This window comes from Pimephales promelas, chromosome 9 (assembly GCF_988280905.1).
Source record: "Pimephales promelas chromosome 9, fPimPro1.hap1.1, whole genome shotgun sequence".
Lineage (NCBI taxonomy): Eukaryota > Metazoa > Chordata > Actinopteri > Cypriniformes > Leuciscidae > Pimephales > Pimephales promelas.
Genome location: NC_142777.1, coordinates 36,229,582 through 36,253,436, shown reverse-complemented (window position 1 = coordinate 36,253,436; position 23,855 = coordinate 36,229,582). Strand labels below are relative to the sequence as shown.

General features: G+C 36.1%; 1 protein-coding gene across 1 annotated transcript in view; it reads right to left on the bottom strand.

The window, feature by feature from the left end:
- LOC120473282 (protocadherin alpha-C2) overlaps nt 1–23,542 on the bottom strand; it is a 102,710-nt gene extending 79,168 nt beyond the window's left edge. The window contains exons 1-2 of the mRNA XM_039663045.2: nt 21,076–23,542; nt 8,249–8,260 (exon numbers count right to left, since the gene is read on the bottom strand). Coding sequence (XP_039518979.2) covers nt 8,249–8,260; nt 21,076–23,430 — 2,367 coding nt within the window. The 5' untranslated portion in view covers nt 23,431–23,542. The remainder of the gene's footprint in view (nt 1–8,248; nt 8,261–21,075) is intronic.
- Between the last annotated feature and the right edge of the window lie 313 nt (nt 23,543–23,855).

Genomic DNA, 23,855 nt, shown 5'->3' with positions numbered 1-23,855 from the left:
GACAAAATTAATTTGTTCTCTTTGAATGTAGACCTCTAACCTATTCTCTTCCCCTATTTGATTGTTGTAGAAAAGCGCCCCCTGGAGTGAAAACGGCGGTATGACTCATTTAGACTCGTATATCTTTCCATATATTTTAAACGTCAATAAATAAAGCAATTCTTTTTAATCGCAAAACACATTTTGAACATTCTTCCAAAGGGAAAACTTTCTTCCAAATATATTTTTGGCTATGTTTTTGACTGTAGGCCAATCTATTTAAAGATATTCATATAGCATACAGCTTATTTACCCTGAAGACTGTCACATGTCACATTGTAACGACAGTTTAAAATGTTATCGATCTAATTATAAATATAAAAAAAATTTTACAAAAATTTTTTAAAATATTTTACATTTTATAAAACTAAAATATCGATCTAATTATAAACATATTATTATAATAGGCCTATATATATTTATTTTATATTTAATTTAAAAAAATGTTTAATTTAATTCAAAATGTTTAACCCAACATCAACTGTAAATTTTTGAATTACATTTTTTAACCCAACATTTGGGTTTGTCCATATTTAACCCAAATTTGGGTTGAAACAACCCAGCACTTTTTATGTGAAACTCTGTTACATCCATTATGCAAACACACACACAAGCAATCTTATATCACTAGTTGAATCATCTCTATACTCACACACACATAATTTTCTCTGATTCCTTTGTTACTCTACATGACTGAACGAAAGAGACAGATGTTATAAAAGTGGGGCATGCTGTGGATCTTCTCACTGCAGTATCCTTGCTAAATATTTCACTGCATGTTTCCTGAAGATGTGTGTGAGCGTGAGAGAGAGAGAGAGAGAGAGAGACACAAATAGAGATAGGATTTTATGTTCAAATTCTGTGTAATCTAGGGATTAGGTTCTGCTGGCAGACTATATGTCCTATTTATATTTCCAAAAAACAATTTCAAATATTAATAATCATAATCTCCTGCCTTTGTAACACAAATATGAAGGCACTACATCACACCAGCTGCAGTAAAAGCAAGTCTTTTTATCGGACAAAATAAAGTGGAACCTTCCCCTAAATGTTGCCAGATTCTCACAACTACATTCACTTTTATTAATTATCAAGTCCTGAATATAATAATAAAATCAATAAAAATAGAATAAGTCTGTTTGTAGTGAAAGCTGCAAATAAAATAAAAGTTAAAAAATAAGGTGATATAACCAAAATGAATAATGTGCATATGAAATGCCTGTAAAATTGTATTAATTTACGAAAGGTAAAAAGGCAAAAATATAAAATTGCTGTCTCAAGGTGAAATAAACTAAGGAATCAGCTACATCTATTCCAGTTACTGTAGTTTGAAACACTGTGTATAATTATTGTGGAACTGTGAATGTGGAGGATAATACAAAAAGCTTGATGATGATTAAACTAAACACAGGAAAGCTTAGATAACTTATTTCTTATAGTAAATGTTCCTAAACACGGTTACTGGGTTAACAGGTTCAATAACCGCTGTGTAATTTGTTCTAGAATGAGCCTGGGATCGATACTCAACACTGTTCAATAAAGAAACATTAGTGAAATGAAGCACTATTGCTGAAAGTACACAGTAGAATAAAGGATATGGTTTTACTATGGCACATTCAGAAGCTAGAGGATGTGTGATCTGAATTTTCACTCATTGTAATATATATATATATATATATATATATATATATATATATATATATTAGGGCTATGCAAAAATTAATTGTGATTAATCGCATCCAAAATAAAAGTCTGTGTTTACATTATATATTTGTGTGTGCTGTATATAATTATTTTGTATATATAAATACAAACACATGCATGTATATATTTAAGAAAATGTGTTATTCATATATAAAATATTTATATTTATATAATATAGATTATGTATTTATATATATATATACAGAATTTAAGCGCAAATAATTCTTAAATATATACATGCATGCATAGGTATTTATATATACAAAATAATTGTATACAGCACACACAAACATATTATGTAAACACAGACTTTTATGCAATTAATCGCAATTAATTTTTGCACAGCCCTAATATATATATATATATATATATATATATATATAATTAACTGAAAATTCAAATTTAACAGTAAGTTAGAACTAATAACAGAACCAGGTAATTAAACTAAGATAAGAAATCAATTTAGAATTTTACTAGAATTACAATTAGAACTAAAATGTTTGTGTGTTTCTATAACAAAAAGAACATGCCTGAGGATGTGTGTAAAAGGATGTGTGTAAGCATTGTGAACACCAGAGGGGGTGGTTGGATAGTTCGTGTGATATCATCAAGGGTGGGGCCGTGGCTGTGTGTGAGTGAGTGAGTGTGTGTGTGTGTGTGTGTGTGTGTGTGTGTTTGTAGTGTCTATGCATGATAAAATGTAATCTGATTACTAAAAAAAAACAGAGAGAGAACTTGTGTAAACCATCACATGTATCTGACAAAACAGGATTTGTTTTAGAGAAAAAGGCAGGTATAGGCACATACGTTATGTGTGTATGTGCCTGAGAAAGGGAGAGAGAGGAGAAGGGGGAGGGGTGACGAAGAACCATTGGCCTGTTGCCACGGAAACAGCATTACAGCAGGAGGGGGCTTTTCCTGAGACCCCTTTTAGTGAGAGTGAGGCAGACCTTACTAAGGACAATTGATCAAATAAACCATGGATCATCACTATCTTATGAATATTAATATTAAAAGGGAGCCATTAATATGACAGAATGGATGAGGAAATTATAAGGAGTCTCCCTGCCTTTCTCTCTCTCTCTCTCACACACGTTCTGGAGCGTAGGTCAGCTCATGCAGTGGTGATGTGTTGCTACAGCAGCAGATAGACACAGTCCTGCTGACTTCTGTCACCTCCCCCACAAACACACTTCTGCTGTGAGCCAAGAAACGCTGCAAACACACACTACAGCGCATTAAACATTCAGCAGATTACAGCACTGCAACACCTGACGTTTGTTATATCAAAATAAACATCAAACCAGCACCTTATTTGCTCTGAAATTCCAGACTGCAGCATGGAGACAATATCAACCCCTGGTGTTCATGTGGAATCTTTCCTAAGCAAATGTCCAAAAGCAAGTCTGTGTGATCTTTCGTCAAAATACAATAACTTGTTCTGCCTATGTTGAATTGTAAATAAAATGAACTAGTTGATCTCCTCCTGATTAAAAAAAAAGTGACTTTAAGAAGATTCTAATCTTTCCTGAACATAATTCTGACATACCAAATATGACTACACTACAAGGTCTTAGAAAGAGATAAATCTGCTATCTCTTAATATCATAGACAAAACTCCAGTCCAGGGGTGCGTTTCCTAAAAGCATTGTTAGTCGCAAGTTACGCGTGTGACGTTACCAGCAAACGAGTCAGTATTTCGGGAGACATACTTCCAACAAACATTTGCAAAGAGCATTGAAAAGTTAAGTGGTTAGAATTAAGGTCTTAACCAGTGGTTAGAAGCATAGTTTCTTATTTGCATGACATGCACTCTTAGAAGAAAAGGTTCTATATAGAATCTTAAAAGGTTCTATCAGCGCTACGCATTTGGAACCCCTAAAAAGTTCTACACAGAAGCCTTTTTAAGAGTTCAATAATAAGAATCGTTAGGGTTCTTTGTAACCAAGAAAAAGGTTCTATATGGAACCTTTTGGGTTCATTCATTATCATTTGTTTTGTCCTTTCCGGATTAAATATTTCATATTATTAACAAACATCAAGACCCTAAAATCTATTTATGAATGCATGTGAATGATCACAAAATTCAAGATATGGGGGTTAGAAAAATCTCACCCCAAAAAGTCATATAACTGACGTTTTGGGACGTCTTTTGACCATACGTCAATATTCGCCTTTTTAGGGCCCCCTTAAACGTCGGTAGATGAGGTTATGGGATCCTAACTCTACCCCAGACCTAAACCTAACCCGTCACCTAACTGACGTTAAAGGTAAAGCGTCAGTTGTATGACGGCCCGGGATCGCCATCTACCGACGTTTAAGGGGGCCCTAAAAAGGCGAATATTGACTTATGGTCAAAAGACGTCCCAAAACGTCAGTTATATGACTTTTTGGGATGAGAATGTGTTGATATCATTTTATGTAGTTAATCAATATCACACGATAAGTGCCATTTCAGTTTTTCTCCTCCAAAACTGATTAAAATGTGATATTAAGTTACTACAACAGTTTAATAAACAACAATTTAATTACAACTACAAAATGTTGCAGAATAATGTAATATATGAATGAATAACAGCCTATAAAGAACATTTGTGCCAAAAGTGTTATTTCTTGTCATTATAGAAGCTTTTTTTGCATAAAAGGTTCTTTGGAGTTGAGTAAAGAACCCTATGCTTCATATATAGAACCCCTGAACCCTTTTTTAAGAGTGTTTGGACTTAATAAACCCTTATCCTTAGCAAAATACATTCAGAAACAGTTGGGACTACTTGATTTATTCAACAATGCAGAGTTAAAAAGCAAGTTATGTGGTTGTACGGGAAACACCCCGTTGACAATCACCCAGACAATCTAAATAAAATTGTGACAAACTGTGTCTCTAAAAAATGCTGGGTTGTTTTAAGCCAATTTTTTGTCAAATATAGACAAACTCAAACTTTGGCTTAAAAAAATGTAATTTAAAAATGGAACCCATTTGTCCATATTTGACCCATAATTGGGTTAAAACAACGCAGCATTTTTTAGAGTGCACGCATTGTTTTATCATGCAATTTATACGTGAAAATGTGTTTTTACGTGCATATGATACGCAGTTCATATGCGTGCACACGCACCCCACACCATACTACTAAACCTACCCTAACCAACCTATGCATGTAAAACTGATTTTCGTTTTTATGTGCAAAAATTGCACAGTAAATACACTGCATGCTCTAGGGACGCATTTAGTGTGATCAGGTTGCGAGAACCACATGCAAGCAGCTATATTTTAGGTTTTATCCATTTTCTAAAATCCATCCCTCCCACAGGGACGCACACATTTTCTGCTATTTTATTGTCTTTTATCCATCTACATTTATTTCTTTCACATATTCTGATTTAAAGAATGAGGGTTTAGATACATTTTTTATTCAAAAGAATTAATTCTGCCATGTGTTCAAAATAAGCAGATGCCATAAAAGACACAAACACACACACACACACACTGTGTTTTCATGTTTTTTGGGGACATTCCATAGACATAATGGTTTTTATACTGTACAACATTATCAAAAAACATAATTTAGTCTGATTTATAAGCTGTTTCCTCATGGGGACTAAAAAAAATTCCTCACACGGACATGGATTTCGGAAAATTGCCATTTTGCTGGACCACACACACACGCACACACACACACACACACACACACTACTAAGTCTTGAGAAATATGAATCTGAGAAAATTTTAATCCAACTAGAGTTTACTGTAATATTGTTTTCTAAATCTGTGCTGAAAATGCTTTACACATCAGTCGACCTGACAGAAATGCGACAGGGCAGGGAGTGTCTGCCCGTCAAACAGACAGTAACCAGTTCAGGCACATGCACTTTCCCCTCAAAATCCAAAAGCATTCTGGGAAAAAAAAGGGCAGACAGTCAAATAAGATAGTTCCCCTTTATACATTTTCTATATGTCAAATGTTCCTGTACAACAACAGCCTTTCACAGCGAGATAGAAAAAGTGCGCTGAAAGTGTAATCCACAACATGTAGACCAAATTATTAAAACACAACAGTGAAATATCTCAATAGGGACTCTAAACTGAGAATATACTGACGGAACTGACCAACTCTAATATCTGCTTAAAATATAGGCTATTTTAAATTGTGTGTATGTATATCACATTTTTTATTTAGCCTACTTTATCACCTTATTCACCCAGTGTCAGTTATATATTTTCACACACAAACAATAAAAAAATAAACAGAAACAATGTGCTTCAATGTTTGTGAGTCTGGGAACAAAAAAACTGAAAATGCCATTACGTACATGAAAGAATAAAATCCTTTTCAATCCCACAAATAAGCTTTTTAAGTAATAAGGCTAAAGCATCTGGTGATGAGAGATTCACTAGCCGCTCACACTAACCAAGAGCTCTGATTGGCTCCTGACACACACTGCAACAGCTCTTTCATTACCTGATTGGATAAGCATGCCTCTGTTTTATGCTCCTGGCTATCTGATTGGTCGAGGTGTTGCCGTGCTGGTGAGTGTAGTGACTGACGCAGATTTATGTCCATCAGGAGAATAATCGTCCAATGAGGTCAGAGTATTGATTTACATTTCGCCTGGTTTTGTTCACAGATATATGGACCACACCCTCACAGAAACCATCAATGAGTAGACACTCACACACTCACACACACAATTTGCTGGAAATAGGTCATCACCTATTAAACCAAATCAATCCTGACACACACATTGAAATAGAAAGATGAATTGCTTATTGACAAACACTGTTAACTGGTGGAAACGTTTTGTATACAAAAGCTATGCACACACACATACATACACACACACACACACACACACACACACACACATATATACATATATATATATATATATATATATATAAAGCTATATTTAAACTACACACAATAAAACATTACACTAATCTGCCACCAGGTGGAGATTTTCATTTACGAGTCAGTTGTGAAACAAAGAAACCAAGCATCTCATCTCACACACATTTCTCCCTCTCACACTCCATGTCAGAGGAAATGAAAATGCAGATGGTATGATGTTAAGAGAGGAGAGAATCCACTCAACAGAGGCAGAGAGATTTGATTACACACACACACACACACACACACAAACACAAATAACCACACATCAGATATCTAGGTCCTGGACCTGTATTATATGGTATTGCAGTGTTATACCTGTCTATAATCTGTGTCTTGTGTGTTGTACTCGTTAAATTTCTAATAAAATTACTTTCAGCTTTAGGAATTATTTCACACAATCCATTAGTAATCACACACACACACACAATCTAGATAAGAACATACGGTAACACTTTACTAGTAGGTTTCATTTGTTAACATTAATTAATGTATTAACTAACAATGAGACAGAATGTTACAGAATTCTTTAATCTTTGTTAAATTTTAGTTAATAAAAATGCAGTCATTCATTGTTTGTTCATGTTAATTTACGGTGCATTTCCTAATGACAAGAAATAAATCTTTTGACTAACACACTCTTAGAAGAAATGGTTCTATTTAGAACCAGAAATGGTTCCATCCCCCGCTTCATAAATGAAACTCCAAAATGAACCATTTTTTTGGTAAAAGGTTCTATTGGCCAAGTATGGAACCCCAGGGTTCTATATAGAAGCCAGAGGAACCCTTTTTTAAGAGTGTATAGAACCTTTTAGGGGTTCCAAATACGTAGCGCTGATAGAACCTTTTCTTCTAAGAGTTCATTAACTAAGATTCATATATGTGAGTGACTTTTTGGATTGTCAATGGATTGAGATGAGACTTCTAAATGTATATACACCTCTTATGCTCTCCGCCCGTGTTAATTATCTGAACATGCTCCTCCCGAACTTTGTTATTAAAACATTGTGTGTGTGTGTGTGTGTGGTCGCCGAACTATAGCGAATAGGCAATTTAGCAAACCAACAAATGTGGTATTAATCTATTGACCAGCTGTTGCGACATATATATCTCTATAACCCATTAACCTGCAAAAGCAAAACTCACACAGAAAATATAATCCACCCGACTTACCGTAATTATCCACACACACAAAATATAATTTATGTATATCCTCCGTGATGGATTTTTTGTGTGTGACTGTGGATGGACTGTGTGTAAATGCATGTGTACATTTCTGTGCAAAGTTTAATGTGTGTGAGAGAATGGATAGATACAGCAGTGCTGTAGGCGTGTGTGTGTGGGGGGGGGGGGTACTGCAGAATGACATCAGCAAGAACACGTTTCAAGGGGACAAAAAAAGAACCCAGTGTTCCAAAAGTTCTATGCTATATTCAACTCTCCCTCACACACACACACACACACACACACACTAAACATCATCTTTCACTCTCCTCATCAAAACTTAATCATTTCACTTGGTCTCATGCATTATCAAGGGCTTCAGATTCTAATTCTTCCAATGTGTTTTGTAAGAAACTTTTAAAACCACTTTAAATCTAAAATCATGGTCTTACCTTGAGTGTGCTCTGGGAATGCAGCAAATGCATGATAAAAAAAGAGAAAAGAAAGAAGATGAGATTAGTCCTTCACTTCTGTTAAAACAATATCTTGCAGGGCACACAGATTAAAATCAAAACAGATCTGGTCAGATGCTTTCCTTTAAGGAGACCTACAATTGTAAAAAGAGAGGAAATTAAACAATAGTTTTACTCAATGTGGATTAGAACTACAAGCTCAAAATCTCAAATGTAGGACAGCAACCAGGTTGTTATGGAAATATTGTGCTTTAATCTGTCAGGAGCTCAAAGTCAAACAACATCGCCCCCATCCACTTACCATGGTTTTGCATCAAATATCAAATATGTCTTCTACGTTTTATGTCATTTACACAACAGAGTAAATTCATGGGTCTCTAAATATGCCTTCTAGAAGTAGCAGATACTTTGAGATATAACATATACATTTCATATACTTAAGAAACTCAAAGCAAATGTATTTTTAATAACAGTCGTGACAGGTTTGTCACCTTAAAGGGACAGTTCACCCAAAAATTCAAATAACCTGATTGATTTAACTCAAGCCCTCCTAGGTGTACATGACATTCTTCTTTCAGATGAATACAATCAGAGTTACATTAAAAATGCCGTGGCTCTCTTACACTAAACAATGCTGGGTTGTTTCAACCCAAATGTGGGTCAAATATGGACAAACCCAAATGTTGGGTTAAAAACGTAATTTTAACTTTCACTTTCAAATGTACATTTTTAAATAACATTTTTACCCCAATATTTGGGTTTGTCCATATTTGACCCAAATTTGGGTTGAAACAACCCAGAATTGGCAGTAAATGGGCTTTCTTGCTTAGAAGTCCATCAAAGTGTATCCATCAATCCATGATAAAACTCCACATTAAATTTAATTTTTGGTATGTTTTAGCTTACCTCAAGGGCATCCAAGATGTAGGTGTCTGTTTACGCAGTAGTTTCGAATTTTTATATTTTAGGTCAAACCGTTTGTGTCTGTCAGTCATATAATGGAGGTCTATGGTCACCACCTCAAAGAGCATGCACACAGAAGTCCAAATTAAACATGATTTAATGACTCGTAAATGTAAGTACACATTGATGGCCTAAGACACGAAACAAGCGGTTTGTGGGAGAAAACGAACAGTATTTATATCGTTTTTACCTCTTGTAAACACAGAAACAAAGCGCACTTGGACATGGCTTTGGTTACAATCATGGATCGATGGATGCACTATAATGAAGCCCATTCACTACAAATGCTAGTTTCAACCCAAATGAGGGTCAAATGGACAAACCCAAATTTTGGGTTAAAATGTAATTAAAAAATGTACAGTTGAAAGTGAAAGTTGAAGTTGGGTTAAAATTTTAAAATTACATTTTTAACCCAACATTTGGGTTTGTCCATATTTGACCCAAATTTCTGTAAGAACAACCCAGCATTGTTTAGAGTGTGGCAATTTTTTTTATATAACTCTGATTGTATTCATCCGAAAGAAAAAGGGCACTCTCTAAAAAAAAATGCTGGGTTGTTTCAACCCAAATTTGGGTCAAATATGGAAAAAGCCAAATGTTGGTTTAAAAATGTCATTTGTTAACCCAACTTCAACGGTACATTTTTTAATTACATTTTTAACCCAACATTTGGGTTTGTCCATATTTGACCCAAATTTGGGTTGAAACAACCCAGCATTTTTTAGAGTGCATATACACCAAGGATGGCTTGAGGGTGAGTAAATCATGGGCTGATTTTCATTTTTGGGTGAACTATCCCTTTAAACCCATTGATTGGTGCAATTTTCCCAAATACAGCCCAAAAGAGAATACGCAACGCATTCTCACCCCAAGGCGTCACCTTTGACCATGCTTCAATATTTGACGTTTTAGGCGCCCTTTAGCGTCACTTACATGACGCGATCCTACGGCGTCATCTAACTGACGCTAAAGGAAAGCGTCTGTTAGAGGACGCGGTTAGGTTTAGGTGTGGGGTGGGGGTAGGGTACACGCGATCCTAGGGCGTCATCTAACTGACGCTAAAGGGCGCCTAAAGCGTCAGATATTGAAGCATGTCCAATTGCTTCCCAAGGCGTCAGTTAGGTGACGCCTTGGGAGTGAGAATGGGCTGGAATACGCATTAACAATAATCCTTGCCAGTGAGTGACTTCCCCTCAAAAAAGGAGAAAAGGCAATTGGTATTGATGCCTGTGCCTCTCAAAGAATATAAAGATACTGGACACATACACACGATTAGCAGCGTGATGAAAGAAAACCGTAAAAAAAACGCAAAACGAGAAGAGAAACAGAGTGAGCCGGCAACAGTGGCAAGGAGGAGAAAAAAGCACAGCGGCATGAAAGAATTGGGTTAGTGAGGGAGTGAATTAACGTATGGGAAATTAAACCGGGATTAAAAGTGAGAGTGAGAAGATAAAAGTGTGTGAGAACCAAATTATGCAATGAGAACAGCGTGAGTGAGTGAATGAGTGTTAATTGCACAGATTTGAGGATGTGTGTATGCTGTACTGTATGTACACTTGTGTTTTGAACGCTGGGTAAAGTTCTCTCCTCGTTCAGACCACTGTAAAGCTGACGACTTCCCTCTGTAATCCCATTAGAAAGCTCGTAGTTGGATTACCGTCTCACTGGTTATGCTGACAGGTCTAATACAAAAGCACGCATCAACACCACAGGGACGACGGTGAGCTAGTTGGACCAGATTAACCGCAAAATACCTGAGCTACGCAGCCAAAAGACTCTATTCAAAGTGGTTATGAAAATATCGACACTCACCACATGTGACAAAGTGATTGTGAAGGGCGCAAGGTCACAGCTAACTTGCATCTTCCCTGATGACAGATCAAGCACTCGAAACACGATTTGTCAGTGTTCATTATTAAACTGACAGAATGAATGAAACGCTTCTCTGTCTTCTTGATGAGGCTTGAAATAGCATTGCTGCAGCGTATAATGCAGTTCACAATTGTTTAACAGAAAGCACAAATAAACTATAATCAACGTGAGACATTTTAGACCACAAATATGTCCTCAAAATTGAACATTTTCACAGATCCCCCAAGGGTCTTGACTCTTCAGACCTGATCGGTGAGCTTGAAATACAATTAACGCACAGAACAAAACAACTTTCTTAGCTCTGCACTCAAGATTGATCAGAGAAAATAGTATTTCATCACATCCTGTTGAATTCACAGGCTTAATCACACTGTCAACCTTTACAGCCAACACTCTGATTAACTTTAGTAAAGGTCACTGATCATCAAACTCACTGGCAATGTCAATGCAAGTACCATCAAACACATACACATAATAAGCCATTATGTGTTTATTATCTGTATGTAGGCTACATGATAATTATTTGGGAATATAGAGAGAGAAAAATGAGATGTCATTTAGGACAAAATGTTGCACAAATATTAAATAAATGATGAGAATGAAATTAGATTTTAACTGAGCACAGTAAAAAAAAAACAAATAAAGGAACGAGATAAACAGATAAATTAAAAATTGACTGATGCAAAGTGAAAAAGGATGAATGAAGATAATGCAAATCTGACACTGATTCAGAACTGAAGCTAATCTGAATGCCTTCCATGACTGACACACACACACACACACACGCACAGCTCTCTTTCAGAGGGAGCAGCTGCAGAAGGATGTGGCTGGAATCACTATCAGGTCTAATAAACACACACACGCACACAGCCACACGTCTAGAGAGCAGCAGACACACAGGAAAAACATGCTAATGTAATTCCATGCACCTGCATGCCAGCCGATCATTCTCAAAACAAGAAACAACCAGGAAATATGGAGCTATAATGATGAAAAGTATAACGTATAACCAGGCCAATACAGACAACACAACCGCTGTGCAGAATTATGCACAAATAAAACCGTATAATCCACAAAACTGTGAATGTTATCCATTTAGTGTTCATTAATCAAATATTTTGGCTAATTCTGATGATAGCTTCAGTGACCAGTAAGCTGTGTTTAACCCAGTTTACCACATTTGCAATTCATACAGTAGAATTTAAAATAATTCACACTAATTAAGTGCAAAAATCACAAAATCAATCATTAAATTCCATCCGGATTGCATATAGCCTGCATGCAAAAAAATGTACACTCCAAGAAGAAGAAAAAAAGGTTCTATCAGCGCTACATATTTGGAACCCTTAAAAGGTTCTATACAGAAGCATTTTTAAGGGTTCTCGTTAGAGTTCTTAGTAACCAGGGAAACGGTTCTATATGGAACCTTTTGGGTTCATTCCAGATTAAATATTTCATATTATTGACAAACATCAAGACCCTAAAATGTATTTATGAATGCATGTGAATGATCACAAAATTCAAGATATGGGGGTTAGAAAATGTATATATTCATATCATTTTATGTAGTTAATCAATATCACACGAAGAGTGCCATTTCAGTTTTTCTCCTCCAAAAATCAGCATGATTAAAATGTGATATTAAGTTGATAAACAATAATTTAATTACAACTACAAAATGTTGCAGAATAATGTGATATATGAATGAATAACAGCCTATAAAGCCAAAAAGGTTATTTCTTGTCATTACAGAAGCATTTTTAGCATAAAAGGTTCTTTGGAGTTTAGTAAAGAACCATATGCTTCATATATAGAACCCCAATGAACCCTTTTTTCTAAGAATGTACATTATTGCCTATTAACCAAACCTAAAAAAATAAATGTAGAAATATACAGCCAATAAACATGCTAAGAAGACGTAGGATATCTGCATCATAAATACATTATACAACCAGATTTGTGGATATGTATTCTGCTTCTTATTTGTATCTACTGTATAAAAGGCAAAACAAACAGAACAATTATACTAAATTAGGAATTCTACTAAATAAATAACGAGATGCAGATTGCAAGGTTATCCAAACAACCCTCTTTTTTAAAAAAAAAAAAAAGGAGAAAAAGAGAGAGAATTCAGCCATATTTAAACTGCAGTCAGTGAACAGACTAAATTATTCACATCGTGCTGGCCTACATCTTCCAGGCAAATGTCTCTCTGAGTGTGTGTTTGTGTGTGTGTGTTCATGTGTGAGGGATGCAAGGATGCTGTTCGGACTCAAACACGCTCTGAAATTCACAGCGACATTAAAAGCTTCTGTAGAGAACTCTCACTGGAGAAGAATTAAAATAACTGAAACACTGGCAAAACTACAGAGCAGATTGGCAGATCTATCAGTATTGTAAACCCATTTTGGGGAAAAAACACGAATCACCAAGGCCATGTATAAAACTGCATAGATTTCACCCTGTAATTATGCCTTCACGCAAGATTTGGCATATTTGGAATCAACAAAAGTGTTCAGATTTATTTAATGGTAACGCTTTACAAATAAGGTTTCATTATAATGCTAACAAATAAGACCATATTGTAATGCATTACCTACACACCAGAGCCAGTGCATATATACGTGTGTCCTCCAAAAAATAACCAAACAAACATTATGAAATTAAACATATGCTGCCGTAATCATTCTGTTCAGTGTATCACAATGTATCCTAAAAATCCACAAATATAAAATCTATGCATGTTTTTTATACACATTTCTTTTTTAGATAAATCCCAATGCGATGTGCATTTTTCAATTCCCAATTTGTACACAATGCGAGATGAACACAATGATGTATGTGTGCATGTGACTTGGATGAGACACCGTCCTGATGTCTCTGTTGCTAAAATCACTCTCTCTCACACACAGGCCTGTTTATGAAATGTAGTGTGAGTCACTGTCCAAATGTCTTTGCCACTCATGAAGCACACATACACACATTAGTGTAGCCGGATGACCACACACACACAGCACTGTGAAGATCAGTACATGGCTGCCATTGGCCTTTATGCCTTTGGCGAGTAAATTATAGCTGGACAGTTAGCTTGTTATTTTATTGGGATAATATTAACCACTCTCGCAGACAAATCACATGAAGCATGCAGTGAATCAGTGTTGTTTCTTGGGTATTTGCTCCAAAACCCTTCATTCAGGGCAACATTCAAGGTTAGCGTAAAATAAATAAATAATGGCGGGATCCTGAATGGAAGTGAATGTGGGAGATGGTTCAATATTCTGAATAAAATGCTTTTGTGTGGAAACAGCTTGTCTCGTTATAAATTGACTGCCTGTTCGCTAATCTTCAACATGTTTGGAAGAACTATATTTGGTGTTTCTTATAGAAAAATAGACAATGATACAGACTGTGAGGTTGCCATCTCCTCCTTTAAATAAAAGAAACTCACATTGTTCTACTTTCAAAATGGCTGCTGTCTCTGCAGCACACACACACACACACATACACACACATATATGAACCTGCTCTTAGTCTTAACACACACACACCACACACACATGTGGAGATGAGTCACTGTCCTTCCTCCTCCTTCATGCTTTTACGTCAAGCCTTTCTCTCACTGTCATGCTGAAGAGAACAAAATGAATCACTGAGCTTAAAAAGACAACATTAAACTGTATTTTCTGGTTGCCAAAAATAAAATAAAAAAATACTGCTGAACATTTGCAGCAATGCATCTCAACCAATAATGAACTACTAAATGCCACACTCTTAGAGGAAAATATTCTATATATAATCGTAAAGGGTTCTGTTTGGCACTTCACATAGAACCTTTCCCAGCATAGGATACTTTAATGGAATTAGTTAAATTTTATATATATATATATATATATATATGAAGAGTTCAGATGCAAAAGCCTCTAAATGCCATTTGAAATTTTCTTCTAGAATGGTCATTTTTTATCAAGCTTGTATATTTAAGTTCAGTAATTTCACTTAAATGGCAATTTCAAATGGCACTTAGAGGCGTTTGCATCTGAACTCTTCATATATATATATATATATATATATATATATATATACATACATACAGTGTATATATAAAAATAAAATTTAAGAATAAAAAAATATTAAACATGAAGGTATTATGTAGTCATTTAAGACATATAGAATCTTTTGGACATTAAGAATTCGTTCAAATTGATTGTTCAGGAGAAGCTTGAAGTGTAACAAAATGCTAACTTGCAAAAATATATACAGTAGGCCTACATATATTATTTATCCCGTCACGTGACTAAATATCACCCAGAATGCACAGCAGTGCAGAGGCCACAAGGGAGATATGACCTAACAGCGAAGGGCTCCAGAGACCATCTATAAATACGCCAAGAAACATGGATACCATGTGAGACAGCTGTTCCCCTGCAGCGTGGGTTTACCCCAGTTTCACTTTAAGTTAAACATTATAATACACAAACTGCAAAAAATAAAAAATAAACATTTTTGTTTTCATAGTACTTTTATAATACATAGTATGTTTGTTTACCATTACGATATATATATATATATATATATATATATATATATATATATATATATATATATATTAAAAAGTTAAATCAAGGTTAAGATTTTAGTTGATCAATCTTTACTAATTTATCAAAAAGATGTTAAAAATCTGTGAATTAAGTTTAAATTTACCACTGATGGATTTTTTTCTTCATGTTTTAAACATACACTTCATTCTGATCACTTTTTTTAGAAAACCAGATTTAGTATCTTAAGTCAAGTCAAGTCACCTTCATTTATACAGAGCTTTTTCCAATACAAATTGTATCAAAGCATCTTCTTCACAGTGATAACATGAAAATAATACAAGACGCTTGTTTCTAGAAGAACATTGTGTCAATGTCCACCTGAAGTAAGGCAGATCAATAATATTGTTGAATATTCAAAATCCCCAACTAAGCAAGCCAAAAGCAAAGAAGGCAACAGTCAAGGAACCAAAACTCCATCTTACTTGAAACGCCTCTTAAAACTTAAAGTGCCTCAACAAATGCCAAAATGCTTGAGGTATTTTGTTTCTCAAGTATGTTTTTTGTTTGTTTGTTTGTTTGTTTGTTTTTTGCAGGGTGAAAAGAAGTCCTACATTAATTGTCTGGAATATAAGATAAAGACCTTCTAAAAATAGTGCTCATGTCCCTGACTCCACCCACATCCCACACACAGCGCTGCTTTCAGCCTAAGAAATTCCTTGTGGGCTTTATCCCGCTCCAGCAATCACAAACTGAAGCTTTGAAACTGTGTCAGAATCATCGATGTTACAATCATCAGGCTATGTTTGGAATAGAATGCTAAACTCTTACTGCAGTATATATGCAGACCGATACTGTTAACAGGGTGTAATTTGGATTATGCTATCTCTATATGCATTCAATATCTGGATGACCTACAACATTTTTCATAATGTGCATAAAATGAGAGCACACTGCACACTTTTTATTTTTATCCCACAATACAATGTATTTAACAAATAGACCAGCTTTTTTTTTTTTTTTTTTTTTTTTTTTTTTTTGCAAAAAAGAAGTTACCATGAAATCAAAATTGACCATTTTAATTTTGCCACATTTATTGTAAACAATTTATCCCTGCACATCATATTGATATTTTTATTTAATTCATGTGCCTCATAATCATTAATCAAAATAACCTGCAGCAACATCTCTTCTCTGATGATGTGTTTACTGCGGTGAGGGCGGGGCAACCCGTCACTCACATGAGATCCACCAATAGCAAAAGCACAACCATCCAATCAATTCCGACAAAATCAAGCTCCGCCCCACATTTATTCTTATAGAAGCATTTTCAGTCTTATATTCACCAAGGTAAGAAAAGAGAGTATTGCAACTATTCTATTCGAGACTATTCGTTACATGCTGACTTCCACATCTCTATTTATATATGTCCATTTGATCACACTCTGAAAAAAATACATGACATCATATATAAATAAATAAATGAACAAAGACAGACATTACAGACCAAAGCATCCCATGATAACATTCACCATTAAGCTGAACACTTCTAAAGCTGATATGACAGTTTCTGTGACCATTAGGAGAGAGAGTTTAGAAGATTAGCACAGACTTAAAGTCAAAGATTATATAAGAGAGAGAGATAGAGATAGACTTGAGACCAGCTGCATACTGAGATATAGAGGACAGAGCTACTTATAACCGCATGAACCAAAAGCAGAACTGATGTGACCCACTAAAGTACTGAACCACTGCAGAATGGACCTGACCTTCTCTCACACACGTGCATTCACAGAACTGCCGGCCTGTTATGCTTTTTCTGCTCGGGCTTTGTACATAGTGCATTTCCTGCTCTACTAACCAGTACGTTGCAGTTGCCTCAAAGCTGATCTCTTTTCATCCGGGATGTGTTAAAAACCACAAGTGCATTATTCTTATTCTCTGGTGTCTTGTATTTGCAGCAATAGTGTCTACAGACAACAAATACTGTTTCCAGAATGTAAACAACTTCTGATTTGTGATGCTTTCTTCAGTCAAAGCTATAATAACACACAGAACATACCCTGCACGTAATAAAACTACCCTGCATCCAGTTCTGCCACTGCCACTGTGAGTAAATGCCATCTCTAACCTGGTTGAGCTGTCATAATTAATATGGTTCTGAGGTAATAATAATTATTAAAAACTCAAAATATACACCTTTAAGGTTATATATAGAAGAAAAGGTTCTATATAGAATCTTGAAAGGTTCTATCAGCGCTACGTATTTGGAACCCCTATACGTTCTATATAGAACCCTTTTTAAGGTTTCAATAACCCTTTAGAGTTCTTTGTAACCAGGAAAAATGTTCTATATGGAACCTTTTGGGTTCATTCATTATCATTTGTTTTGTTCTTGACAAACATCAAGACCCTAAAATGTATTTATGAATGCATGTGAATGATCACAAAATTCAAGATATGGGGGTTAGAAAATGTATATATTAATATCCTTTTATGTAGTGAATCAATATCACACGAAGATTGCCATTTCAGTTTTTCTTCTTCAAAAATCAGCATGATTATGAAGTTACTACAACAGTTTAATAAAAAAAAATTAAATTACAACTACAAAATGCTGCAGAATAATGTAATATATGAATGAATAATAGCCTATAAAGAACCTTTGTGCCAAAAGTGTTCTTTCTTGTCATTAGAGAAGCATTTTTAGCATAAAAGGTTCTTTGGAGTTGAGTTAAGAACCCTATGCTTCATATATAGAACCCCAATGAACCCTTTTTTCTGAGAGTGTAATAATATAAAGGATAGCAGGACAGGTGGTGGCATCAACACACACACCGTAGATCATGCAAAGATTAACTGAACACAGATGATACAGATGAACTGATAATGAAGATGAAGATGACATGTAACATGTGATGACAGGCAGACAAGTCCAATTGAAACAAAACTCAACTGTGGCAACGACCAGCAATATGCATTAAGGAAAAAATAATGCAGAGCAGAACTCATGACACCAAATCCTAGATCCAAATAAAACCACACCAAACAGAATGTGCATCAGACAAACAAACTAAAAAACTGTTCACTGGAAATACAAGTGTGAAGTCTCAAATATCTGTAAAAGATGTTTCCAAAGCAACTAGGATCAGTAAACAAAGACAGTGTTCTATCTCTGCTGTTACCATAGCAACTGGGGTGGGTAAAAGATGAGAACTGTATGACAAAGGTTATTTTAGAAAATCAACATGTTTAATAAATTTAATATTGTGAAATTAATTTCACAGTTCTATTGTATAGTTTGGATGCCAAACCTTTGAATGATCAGCATTTATTTTAAATCAGAATTTTTGGAAAAACAGATCGACTGAATATAGACGTACAATTTTATAAAATCCAAGGTTTTTATTCAGACACTGAACAAAGAGTTTTCTAAAAGTGGATGCTGCAGGAATCTAATGAGCTGCTGAGCAATACCCTTGCTGGATTGGTCTATGATCAGTGTGTGTGTGTGTTTGCTGGATCACACTCAATATTCTGCTGATCTCTGCAATACCAGCCCGGACCCGCAGTTCAGTGTTCTCTGCACAGCAGGACTGTGGGTTTCATCATCCACACAGAAAGCAAAAACCTTGCTCAGCCCAACATTCGATTTAAAAAGCAAATGTAGGCAAATTGCTATATACTGTATTATAATTGCACTTAATCATTTACCAAACGTCTTCTCCAAAGACTTACAAATGCAAGACATTTCAAATAAAAATCATCAAAAATAAGTCTACGATATTAGTAGTGATACAACGTAATGCAAAATGAAACTGGAATATTACAGGAAAAAAAACTATGTATGTATGTATATGTATGCATGTATATGTATGAATGAATGTATGCATGTATGTATGTGCATGTATATGTATGCATGTGCATGTATGTACTGTATATATGTGGATGGATGGATTACAACTTCAGATGTAAGAAATAAGGTGAAATATAAACGGAGATGAGAGATGAAAGCACTGTGGGTGGGGAAGCGTGTGTGTGTGTGTGTTCAGTAACGTGGAATAAGGCCAATCCTGTCTGCCTGATGGACTAAAATATGCTTGAGTAATACCCTGAGGTGCTCTGCACATAAACACACACACTCAAAAAATAGTCATCTGAATGTTCCCATGATAAGAGCAACCTCATTAGTATGATGTCTATTTACACAGAAACAGAGTACTGACAATCCGATGAATCCCAGACAAACACGACAGCACAACCCACACCGAGAGAACACGCAACCGAGACTGCCTCCCACAATCACACACATGACTCTGTGTGTCCTCTTCACAGGGGCTGAATCTGTTGACACCATCTGCTGGCTATGTTACAGCGTCAACCTCTCCATCTAAATGCAATTCTCTTAAAACTCAGCAAGCTGACCAACAAATGTATGCATGTTTATCTCTGTCTGTCTCCATTTTTCTTTTCATAGTTCCCAATGCAGTTTAATCTACTCCCCTTTTCTCGGGGTAATGGGTGTATTGCTATGAATACAGTGAATGAATGGGAATCAGAATGTTCAGTGAGATAGAATCTTAATGACTACATTTGTCATCACATCTGCAAGCAAATGACTGTGACAGTCAAAAGATAAACAGTAACAAATGCAGCTGAAGCCAGGAACAAGTGTGTATGTGTGCCTATATAAATACACTCGTAGAAAAAAAGGGTTCATTGGGGTTCTATATATGAAGCATATAGGGTTCTTTACTCAACTCCAAAGAACATTTTATGCTAAAAAAGCTTCTATAATGACAAGAAAGAACCCTTTTGGCACAAAGGTTCTTTATAGGCTGTTATTCATTCATATATTACATTATTCTGCAACATTTTGTAGTTGTAATTAAATTATCGTTTATTAAACTGTTAATATCACATTTTAATCATGCTGATTTTTGGAGGAGAAAAACTGAAATGGCACTCTTCGTGTGATATTGATTAACTACATAAAATGATATAAATATAGACATTTTCTAACCCCCATATCTTGAATTTTGTGATCATTCACATGCATTCATAAATACATTTTAGGGTCTTGATGTTTGTCAATAATATGACATAAAAGGACAAAAAAAGGACAACAAATGATAATGAATGAACCCAAAAGGTTCCATATAGAACATTTTTCCAGGTTACAAAGACACCTAAATGGTGATTATTATTGAACCCTTAAAAAGGGTTCTGTATAGAACCTTTTAAGGGTTCCAAATACACAGTGCTGATAGAACCTTTTTAGGTTCTATATAGAACCTTTTCTTCTAAGAGTGTACTGCTGATGTTTATTTTGCATGGATCAGACTGTATAACAGGATGATGAGAGGACAGTAAGGTGGCCTGACACAAAGTAAAGAAACACAACAGTGTGATTACGGATCTTTTACGGAATTTTACCTCTCCAGAATCTCTCCTCCTGCGATCTGGTATCACTAGAGTATTCCTATTACTGCCTGGCGCTATTGTAGAGCCGATACTCATTCTGGGTCCAACTAACATGTACCGTTTGTCTCCAGATCTGTACTGGATGCTGTGACACAGAGTCCCGTCGTAATTTGTGTCCTGTAAATACTTGGACGAATAGTCTGTAGATTTCGAGCACTGCATCACAATCAACACGATGATGCTGATGACAAAAAGCACTGAAACCGAGCCCAAAGTGATGGTCAGATAAAATGTCACGTCGTTTTCCTCCTCGTCTTTTACTGCGTTTTTAACATCAGAAGCTGCAAAAGCCTCTTTGGGCTCCACAACTTTGACAATCACAGTCGCTGTTGCTGAGAGTGAAACGTTCCCATTGTCTTTGACCAGTATGAGCAGTTTATGCTGGGCCTCGTCTGTTTCTGTGAATGAGCGAAGGGTTCTTATCTGTCCTGTATAGCGGTCCAAACTAAAGAGAGTGTGCTCACTCACTTCCTGCAGTGAAAACAATAACCAGCCGTTGTATCCTATATCTGCGTCATAGGCTCTGACTTTAGTCACCAAATGACCAGCGTTCACATTCCGGGGAATCTCTTCCACACCCTCAGCAGAACCGTTAGCGCTGACTGGATATAAGATCACCGGAACGTTGTCGTTCTGATCCAGAATAAACACGTTCACTGTCACGTTACTGCTCAGAGACGGACTTCCAGAGTCTGTGGCGAGAACATGGAACTGGAACGTTTTGGTCGTTTCAAAATCAAAACTCTTTAGTGCATAAATCTCCCCATTTTCAGAGTTAATGTTAATGAAAGATGCATATTTGTTTTCATCTCCAGAGTCTCTCCATATGTTGTAGTTCACAACAGCATTGTCATCCGCATCCCGATCAGAAGCAGACACAGAGAACAAAGACTTCCCTGGAGTATTGTTTTCAATCACATAAAACGCATAAGGGGAAACAGAGAACTCTGGACTATTGTCATTTACATCTGATACCTGCACAGTTATAGATTTAACAGAAGACAGAGCCGGTTGCCCAGCATCTATGGCTACTAATGTGATGTCATAGTGAGGTACAGTTTCTCTATCTAGAGATGATGCTGTTACCAGTGCGTAAATGTTATCTTGCGATGATGCCGTTAGCCTGAATGGTATGTCTTCAGTAATGTAGCACAACACCTTCCCATTTACACCCGAGTCCAAATCACTGACGCTGATCAAAGCCACAGTGGTTCCAATTTTAGAGTCTTCACGCACTGCGCTTGAAAACGATGTCACTTCTATCTCAGGCACATTGTCATTCACGTCAATAATTTTTAATGTAATACTCTTATCTGATGTGAGAGGTACAGGTCCTTTGTCTGATGCTTGGATGTCTATTTCAAAGTTATTCATCTCTTCGAAATCTATCATGCCAATCACAATCATTTCCCCAGTACTGGAGTTTAAATCAAAAAGTTTTAATATCCTATCGTCTATATCCTTTCCAAACGAATAAAACACTTCTCCATTTGGACCATCATCCATGTCAGTGGCATTAACCTGTATAACAGTTGTGCCTACAGGGACATTTTCTTTAAGCGTTACAGAGTAAACGTCCTGTGTGAAAACTGGCATATTATCATTAACATCCAAAACGTCAACTATTATCTCCATTGTTCCAGACTTTGGGGGTCGCCCTCCATCAAGAGCGGTAAGATGCAGCTTGTGTCTCCGACTGGTTTCTCTATCCAAAGGCTTTTGAAGAATTAAAAACGGCATTTTTAGATCTTCGCCACGATCTTTAACCTCTATACGGAAATTATCATTATGACTGAGTTTATATTGTTGAACCGAGTTCATGCCGCCATCTGGATCGCGCGCCGCCTGTAACTGATACCGAGCTCCAGGTAGGGCAGATTCCGATATTTCCAAGTGTTTTTCCTTCTCCGGGAATGTCGGGGCATGATCATTGACGTCCACGATTTCAATCGACACGTAGTGAATCTCTAAAGGGTTTTCGAGCGCGATTTTTAGGTTGATGATGCACGAGCTGCTTCTCTCGCAAACCACCTCGCGATCTATTTTCCCATTTACGCTTAAAATCCCGTCATTCTGATTCAGCGTGAACAGCGAGTCGCCTGAGGTTGAAACGATCCGAAATCCTCTCTCCTTTAACGTTCTGGGATCGAGACCTAAATCCTTCGCTAGGTTTCCGATCACAGTACCGTCTTTTTGCTCCTCGGAAAGAGAATATCGGACTTGTGCGCAGATTTCTCTGCAAAACAGCATTCCCAAAGCCATGAATGTAAGACTGAGGCGCCATGACGAACGCACCCTTTGTTGCATTTTTGATGGAAATTAAAACGGTGGTTAAAGATGATCCACTCGAATAAAATCTGGACCCATAACAAAGATAAGCAGTGACCATAAAAAAATCCGGTTGTTTGTTAGAAAATCTTCTTCTTCTTCTGTTTTATGGCAGATCATATCTTTACGACATATACCGCCACCTACTGGACTTACTACACAGGAGTGTGTAACAAGGACGTTGGCAAATGATACATCAAATCATAAAATCCCATGGTGTCCCCTTTGTCCCTGTATTCCCTGCTCCTGTAAAATATTATGAATATCATTTTCTGCATCAGCGTCTTTCCATTTCTGTCTGAATTTGTCAAGTTTTCTACAATTAAATAAAACATGGGTGACATCTTCCAGTACTTTGCATTCTGAACATATACCATTACTTTTACCTATTAAGGATAAGGTGG